This window comes from Adiantum capillus-veneris, chromosome 12, assembly GCF_014529385.1.
Source record: "Adiantum capillus-veneris isolate H3 chromosome 12, ASM1452938v2, whole genome shotgun sequence".
Lineage (NCBI taxonomy): Eukaryota > Viridiplantae > Streptophyta > Polypodiopsida > Polypodiales > Pteridaceae > Adiantum > Adiantum capillus-veneris.
In genome coordinates this window covers 67,974,546-67,984,101 of record NC_140942.1, presented here as the reverse complement: position 1 = coordinate 67,984,101, position 9,556 = coordinate 67,974,546, and the positions used below count along the sequence as shown (strand labels likewise).

Genomic DNA, 9,556 nt, shown 5'->3' with positions numbered 1-9,556 from the left:
CTTGCACGTGTAGACACCCATATCACTAGTTTAACCACTTCCCAGCATCGACCATCTTTGGTGGCACCAACATTGTCCAACCCCCGCGTTGAACAGTCATGTTCAATCACAAACATTTATTAAACCTAAAACTGCAACATTGAGCTGATAACTGGGCAAACATAACAAACCACAACTGTATGTATAAAATATGTACAAGGCCTCTTCTCCATTGCATACTTCCTCTCTTTAGGCTGGTCGCCCAACCCCCTTGTTCACAATTTGACGTACATCATGCACTAAGCTCCTGTCAAAGTACGGCTTAAGCCACACACCATTCACCCTATGCTTGAGAAACTTACTGTTAAGCCTGTACCAGTTGACAGGTCTGTTAGGAAAAGCTTCATGTACTTTGTATGGACCTATCCAATTCTTTTTGAACTTCTTATGGAAAGGAAAATGAAGATAGCTTTCATATATCATCACAAGGTTGCCTTCCTTTATCCCTTTATCTGGTAGGTTTTGATTGACTTTCGCTATCCGCTTCTCCCATTGCTTCACATCGAAATCTGCCACTACCCCTCGGTGCATTTGCAATGCTTCAAGGCTAACAATCCGATCTTGTAAAACACTATGCTGAGTGACACCGACTCGCCACATACCCTTCAAAGCTCCTAGTTGTGCATGTAGTGGCAGCACTACCTCTTTATCATAACCTAGCTCAAATGGAGTGAAATTTGCAGCCACCTTATAAGATGTCTCATACGCCCACAAACACTTTTCAAGGTTCGGCTCCCACTCTGTCTGCTGTTTGTACACATACTTCCTCAACATTTTAATGATCTACCCATTAGCACTCTCTACTAGACCATTGCATTGGGGATGATAGTGCGAAGAAAACCGATGCTGAATGCCCAACTTCTCTACTAATGTACGCATCATCTTGCTCCTAAACCCTTGATTCTATTAGAAAGGAGCACCCATGGTGCTCGAAATGGGCAAGAAATGCAATCAAAGACAAACTAAGCTACAACATGTGTATTCACCTCCTTGACTGCCTTGGCCTCAACCTACCTATGCAGTAGTCAATGGCCACCACAATATACCTTTTACCACTTGTCAACTTTGGGAGTGGACCAATAGCATCCAATCCCCACCTCAAAATCATTTTGGGCTATTGTAGCCTCCTGTGATTTTGCTACCAACTGCCTTTCCCCCATGGTTTGACATTCGTAACAAGTCTTGCACCAATAATGTACATCTCGTACAATGGAGGGCCACCAAAAACCTTCTCTTAGCACTCAAAACAATACCTGGTCTTTACCTTGTTGTTGGCTCTCTTCATGACATTGCTCTAGCACCATGCTACTCTCCTCTTTATGCAACACTCTCCTTAGAACTCTGTCTCGACGATGTGTCATTAAGTCTTCACCTACCAATGTGAATTTATTGACCTTTTACACAATCCTTCTTCTTTGTACCTTTGACAAACCTTTTGGACATTGGCCTACGCTAAAAAAATCCTCTACTTTTTTCAGAGTCTCTCTACCTGCATAAGTAGTTGGTGCCACATATAAATTTGTTATATGCACCTGTACCTTGCTACTAGCTAGCTCGTCTGCCTCTTGGTTTTCCCCTCTCTTGACATGCTCGAATTGGACCGCTTCAAAAATCCTTGCTTTTCAATGGGAAAACATCAATGCTCCAAAGAATCCCGTTTTACCTGCCACTGGCCTAAAAGTTGCTTGATAACCAATAAAGCATCACTTTTTACCACTAGCTTGGAAATGCCAAAATCTACACACTGCATCAGACCCAAATGAAGAATGAGGTACTCCACCTCATTGTTGATGTGGACATCCTCCAAGTTGTAAGCCTTTGAAAAAATTACTTTGCCATGCGGGTCTTGTATCACCACACCATCTCCTGCCTTTTGCACTACTCTTCGATACGCTTCGTCAAACCATATGGAAAGTCTGACCCCTCTTTAGCTTCATCTCACACCACCCTTGGATACGTTGGCATATCAACACCCTTATTGACCAAAATATTTGCTAAGTGGGACCGGCTAGTATGGTTGATTTTGAATTCAAACTCAAACTTCTCAAGCTCCAATACCCACTTCATAATGCGCTTCCCTAGCTTCAAATGCAGCACCACCTCAGACAATAGATTGTTAGATGTGAGCACATAAAACTTGCGTACAATTAGATGCACTTTGAACTTCCTACAAGCAAAAACTAAAGCCATCACCCATTGCTCCGCTTCAATGTATGTCATTTTCCCAACACTTTTTCACCCTGCTCTCGAAATAAATGGGCTTGTAGCTCCTGCCTACCTTCTACAACAACACCGCTCCAATAGCCACAGTTCCCACTGTCATGGCAACATAGAAATTGTCTTCACAGTTTGGACAACATTGCTGACAATTGACATAGAATTTCCTTCACCCTGTCAAAAGGCTCTTGTGCTTCTTCATCCCACTGGAAACCATGCACCTACTGGGCCTTCTTCTGCAAAGGATACACGTACTGTGAAAGCATCCAAAAGAACTGCCACAAATATTTTAGCTTATGTACAAATGAAGCCAAGTCTTGGGCACTTGATGGAGGCTCCATTACCACTAGAGCCTTCACCTTCTCTGGGTAAAGCCTCTATCCCATTTTGTGACACCGCACGACCCAACAAATGTGCACGAGGTTGTGCGAACTTACACTTCTTAGGGTTCAATTGCCCATCTTCTATATCGAGCCTTTGAAAACACAACTATAGCTTCGCTAGATGCTATGACCTAGAGCTGTAGCATCCAATATCATCCATAAACACCCTAAAGAACCTTCCCAAATAGGACCCAAATACCTTGTTCATCCAATCTTGAAAGGTGGCATATGCATTCACCAAGCCAAATGACATTCTGTGATAAGAAAAACACCCCAAGGGCAAATAAAAGTAGTCTTCAACTCATCTTCAGCTCGTCTTCAAGTGCAATACCTATTTGGAGTTACTCTGAAAAACCATCCATAATCAAATATCTTTCATGGCCTTCTATTTGGTTTAAGATTTTATATTGGAATGCAAAGGGTAGTGGTTTTGTTTGGTAGCTGCATTCAATGTTTTGTAGTCGACACACACTCTCCATTTCCCATTTTCTTTGGAGTGATGACCACGGGCGAGACCCACTCAGACTCCTTCAGTGGATAGATGATACTTGCGTCCAAAGCTTACTAATATCTTGCCATAGGGCTTCTATCTGGATCTCCCCCAACCTTCTCAACTTCTGCGCCTTCGGCTTGTATCCTTTGTTAAGCATAATCTTGTGCTCCGCTCCTCTCTCGCCCCTCGTAAATCCTTGTACTCTGTTGCAAAAAGGTTAGGATAAGAATCACAAAGTTGGAAATAACTCTCCTTTGCATGCTTGGTTAGGTCATCGCTTAGCATATCCACCACTTGTTCTGCACCTATACCATGGACATGGGGTTGCATACCTTTCCCTGTAGGGGGATCCTCTATGGTGGCACCAAACAAATCAACATCAATCTTAAACATATCATCAACGCTCTCCTCTTTGTAGTATTGGTGTAATTCTAATCATAAGCCATTTCGGTCTTATACTCATAGCTTGTTGTTGTATCACCTTCATCTCTTACTGGAAATTGTCACAAGATGAAGATGGCACTCTTTAATTAGTCCTCAGATCTAGCACTATTTGTGCCCCTTTTTCTTTATCAGGCAAAGTGAACACTTTGCTCTCTCGGTCCTGCTTGACCGCTATCGTCGCAAGAAGCCATGACCTGCTTTCATCCACAAAGAAGTCGATAAGAAATTCTATTCCGATTTCCTTCACCCTCACGTCCTGAGCCACATCCAAACATCTAGCTTAAGCATGATCGACCGTCCTTATGCACACATTCGATTTGGCTATTGCTTTGAGACTTGCATCCCTCATAGCTGCTTCTGTCATGACACAAATGTGGGCTCCACCGTCTATGTATGCTTGCACCTGCATTTTCTTCTCAATGAATGTCTCCACAAGAGGAAGCACATCCACTGCACTTCCCACCGAAAGCCATTTTTTGCACAGCATGTACATTACCCTCGGCCCTTGGTAGCCTCATACTCACACTTGTAGACAAATGCCTTCGTAGCTTGGGATTCAATGCCATCAACTATCCAAAAGTAATATTAGCCTTTTGGTTTTGAACATCACTTACCAAATCGTATTGCGGGTGACCATGCCCAAGTTAAAAGCCAGCCTGCTTGATTTTGCAGTGCCTCCTCCTCTTGTTATTCTCTGGTTGCTCTTTACCCTCAGATACCTTCTCTTTACCTTTGCGAACTCTAGTTTTGCGCTCAGTCTCTGTTTCATTTCCACCTCTTGCCCTTTTGTTAGCCAAAACGTCCACTTGCTGCTTGTCCACATGGATGATATTGACCCTAGGGACTTTTCCGTTATCTCGTAGAGCTGGTGGCACAGGGTTTTCAACCTGCTGTCCTCTTGGACCATTAAACTGCCCTTGTCCTCTACCTTTGCCAAACAAAGGATATATACCACCTCTTTCCCTAGGAGGATGGGGACAATCCGTAGTGTAATGACCCTCTTCACCACAGTTGTAGCACCTGCTGGCGCTCAATGGTCTTGTCCTACCTCTTCCTCCCCTTGGCTGTCCCTTGTCCATTTTGCTTAATCGCAACTCCTGCATCTGTTCTGACAAATCTTAGACCATGCGTACCCACTGTTGTGGGATAGCAACCATAGCCATATTCCCCTGATTCTCTTCTTGGATTGTTTCCCTAGGACTTTGCGGTTGAACATGCGCCATCATCTTATAGCCCACTACACCTTGCTCAATCTTCTTCTTAATCTTCCTGCTCTTCGACTGTGCAATTGCCATTGCACCATTGTAGTTTTTCGGGATTTCATAGTTTACCTTCTCTCGCACTTTAGGATGCAGACACACCATAAACTTATCCAACTTAAAATACTCGTCATTGGCCAATTGCATGGCCGCTGCTAGATCTACCCAATATGCTTCACAATGATCTAAAAACAGATTAAAATCTTCACCTACATCCTGTTTAAGTGTCAGGTGCAGTGGAAGTGTTTAAGGATTTAGCTCGGATCTAGTACTTCGCACACAAACACAAGGGTTGCTTTACTTCACTTGAAAGAACTGAATTGAACTGAAAGAAAAAGAGAGACAAGAGAGAGAAAAGAGACGATACAGGTGTCGGGTCCCAACCCTCAAGGTCCCCCTTGCTCTGTTGCAAGAGCAAATATTTTCTTTATTCTTGCACAAATACTACTACAATGTCTAAATGCTAGGATGCTGATGCTAATGGGTACTATGTCAATGACGGGGAGGACTACGACAGGGTAATGCTGATCATGCGGCCCTTTGTCGGAGACGAGGTTCTATGTCAAAGACAGTGAGGTCGACGACGAGGTTCTATGTCGAAGACGGTGAGGTTCTATGTCAAAGATGATGAGGTCAACGACGAGGTTCTATGTCGAAGACGGTGAGGTCAACGACGGGGTCATGCGGGTACTACAATGTATTGTGTCAACGACAACGTATAGTGTCGATGATGGCGACGACAAGGACGACGAGACGGCTATTCTTCTGTCGTCGATGCGACGATGGCTAAACTGAAAAACACTGATGCGATGAGGCTAAAAGCTGAAACTGAAATGCTAGCTGAATCTAAGTTAAAACGTTGACTGTTTGGCTACTAAAGCACTAGTTCGACTAGCTGGAAACGTTGATGACTGCAAGGCTGAAAACGCTGATGGAGAGGGAGGCCTAGAAACGTTGGATCTTCTTCTAGTACTACTGCCTCCTCTGTCCTCTAGCGCTGGCCCTGGCTGCCCTTTATAGGTGCATGTAATTGGGTCGAGCAGACTACCAGGAAGCTCACAATTCCATTTAATTGCTAAAAGGCACTTATTAATTAAGTGTCCTCCTAAGAGGTGGTTCACGCGGTCAAAAGACTATATGCTAAAAATGCTAAACTGTGCAAGAGAGGGTAATCCAACTATGATCAGCCTAGACATGCACGTCTTGCTAGAAGCTTACAAAGTGCCAAGCTCACTCCTAAGCTAAGACTCATGCTAGACCATGGCAGAAGCATGTCCATGTAGCGCGAGTGAAGTGCGCACCTGACATCCCCTCTTGTTGAAGGTGAGACACAACTGCCAAACTTCTATTCGTACTTTTGATGCTCACTGCTTCTGATGCATGTGAATGCATAACCAATGAAGATTCCTCCAAACGAGTGGGTATTGCGGATGTTTATGTGCTACAATGTATCCACCGACCATACGAGTTGCTAGGTCGCCTTACTATTGTCGCAAAATACCAACCTTCATGTGACCAGAAGGATGACAAGACGACTATTTTGTTGTCGTGTATCCGACGTACGATGGCAACCAGAAGGACGCCTAGGCGGCTATTCAGTTGTCGTCGACGTGACGATGGATGAATTGAAAAACAATGATGCAATGAGGCTAAAAGATGAAACTGAAACATCAGCTGAATTTGGACTAAAACGCTGACTGTTTGGATGCTGAAGCACTGGTTCTACGTTGATGACTACAAGGCTGAAAACTCTCCTGTAGAGGGAGGCCTGGAAACGCTAGATCTTCTTCTGCTATTGCTGACTTCTCTGCCCTCTAGCGTTGGCCCTGGCTGCCCTTTATAGGCGCAATTAATTGGGTCGAGCAGACTACCAAGACGCCCACGATTCCATTTAGTTACTAAAAGACACTTATTAATTAACTGTCCTAAGAGGTGGTTCACGCAATCAAAAGCCTATATGTTGAAAATGCTATACTCTGCAAGAGAAGGTAATGCAACTATGACTGGCTTGGACATGCATGTCCTGCTAGAGACTTACAAAGTGCGAGGCTCAGTCATAAGCTAAGACTCATGCTAGACTATGGCATAAGCATGTCCACGTAGCACAAGTGAAGTGCGCTGTGACATTAAGAGCCTTCAACTTCACATCCATCTTGACTGGAGATGCTTCCCAACGCAAATCATGCAAAAACACACAACAATGTCCCTATATAGCTCAGGGTATTCACAACACCCCTATCCTCTCGACTACACCTATGATAATGACAACCCGCCATCTCCTCCATCACAAGGCTCATTATAAGGAGGATCCAAGGAAAATGAGGAGCAGGGATTTGATGGAAACAGTGATGGGGATACTCAGAGATAGACACAAACATAGGAACAACCATGCACTCATCCTAGCAACAAACAAAACCAAATACACAACAACAATTAGGAGTGCAGTCTAGATCAGTACTTCCTTGATAAAAGGTAAGCATTTCATTCCTAATTTTGACTCTGATTCAAATCATAATCATTCCACTAAGTAGCTGATTCTTACTAAGAGTCCGAGGAAACAAAAGCCATTATAGATTCAAGAAATTGAGCATGATGAACCATTTACTCTAATTTAAAGAGATTCGAGACGCTATATGTTGATGCTAGAAGAATGACTAATGGCTGGAAATTGATGAGCTATCATAATCAAGATGTCAGTTGTCTCCACACCCTAGCTATGTTCAGGTGTTAGAGAGAGTGCTATATTGGTGGATCACTACTGATGATATGGTGGTAGTTAATCGCCACATCAAGGATACTTTCAGTGACAATGAGGGCCGCCTTTTGAACTCAACCCATCTCTCTCCATGGAAAACCCCCCTTCTCCAAAATTCTTAAGTGCAGGGCGTGTGAACGATCACTTGACGATAAAGATAAACAAAATCTCCACTAAAAGCTTTTATTGAAGCAAAAAATCTTGCATGGTAAGGAGCCTTTGTCCCCAAGTACCGACGAAGCGACTGGTAATCAATTTTCTTTCTCCTTCATTTTCTCCTCAAAAGGCTCCACTTTCAAAATAATCGATAACTATATTAGTAAAATAAGAGGGCACTCAATGGTTTGTACAACCATGGCCATCACCTTCTTACAAAAGCAAATAAAGGGGAGCCTCCTGCTCATTATCACCTGTCTCCACCTTGTTCTCTTCCATCCATGGAGCCCTCCCTCTCCTTGTCTTCTCTCTCCCTCTCACTCTCTCTCTTTATTGGCATAATTTTTCACTTTTTTGTCCCTTCTCTCTCTCTCTCTCTCTCTCTCTCTCTCTCTCTCTCTCTCTGACCAACAAAAAACAACTTTATGTCCCTCCACACACACACACACACACACACACACACACACACACACAAATAAAATGAAAACAACCAATTTTCAGTGACACACACATACGCGCACACAAACATACACATACACATACACACACACACACACACACACACACACACACACACACACACACACACACACACATAAACATACACATACACATGCACATACACACACACACACAACCTACTCATCAACACACATCCCACTCTCATAATCACCACCAAACACTCTCACAAATCAGTCCATAAGTTCAAAATAGTCAAAATACAGCCACCATCATTTGCACACATACACATGCTCTCGTATATACGTTGGTGCAGCTAAAGTTGGCCGGAGCTAAGTAGTGGTCTATGCCAGTCAAAGGCTGCAATCGAGTGCGGTGCAAAAGGCTAGGGCAAGTGCCGATGCCCTTGGCAGCCAAAGGATAGCGGGAAAGTATGCCTGATGCGGTTTTTTAGGCCAAAGGTGCTGGGGAATGGTCCAGTTGGGATGGCAGGTCAAGGTGCCCGAAATGCCAAGTCAGTGCTCTAGAATGTAGAGTTCAGCGTGCTCCAGAAGCCGGTCCAGACGGCTCGCTAAACAGAGTCCTGGTGTCCAAGATATTGCAGTTTAAAGAAAGAGTGTGTGGCAGATCCCCGACAAACAGAGCGGCTGGTGACACGTGGCCCGGGCTGATGACAGTGCATATGTGTGTAGTGCTCGAGTTATGGAGCATGCCTGTCTTCTCGGATTGTAAATCGGAGCTCTGGATAGCAAGTTATGGCCATTTGAAGATTTTCCGGGGGCCGGGTCTGAGCCCACTTGACCGCATTGGAAAATGCACCATCTGGCATCTTTTGAGTCTCGCCAAGGTTCTCGGTGGGAGTGTTTACCATGTGGAGCTAGTCGGAATCGACTGCACGTCCATCGGATGCTCGGTCGGTCAAATATAGTGAAGTGAAGTTGGGAACATTTGGGCGGTGAACAATTGCAGATGGTTTTTCCTTGTTTTGGAGGCCTTAATTCGAGGGCGCCGAGGGTTTGAAATGCAGAGGTGACAAGTGTAGACGGGGCCGGGAATGTGGAGTTTTCGTTGGTTTCTTCTACTTGGTAATCGGGTCCGGGAGCCACAAAGGGAAGCTTGGGAGAAGAAGGCCAAAAAAGAGGTTTTTCTATACAAATAGGTTGGGAGGTTTTTTGTGGAGCTTATGGCCATGAGCTGTGGGACTGCCACATGGCCGGACGTATGAGCCCACATGAGGAAGGCGGAGGGACGGGCACGTACTATGTATACTGGGGTGTGGCCCCTTTGGAGGGTACACAAGAGAAGGAGCTCTTGGAGCTCCGTGCGGTGTGAGCCATGGCGGAATGCGCCA

The 9,556-nt window shown here is 44.5% G+C and overlaps 1 protein-coding gene across 1 annotated transcript; it reads right to left on the bottom strand.

The window, feature by feature from the left end:
• Positions 1 to 228: 228 nt before the first annotated feature.
• LOC147445875 (uncharacterized) lies at positions 229 to 813 on the bottom strand. The gene has a single exon (XM_086524644.1). It carries the CDS (start codon positions 811 to 813, stop codon positions 229 to 231), a length of 585 nt encoding a protein of 194 aa, XP_086380770.1.
• Between the last annotated feature and the right edge of the window lie 8,743 nt (positions 814 to 9,556).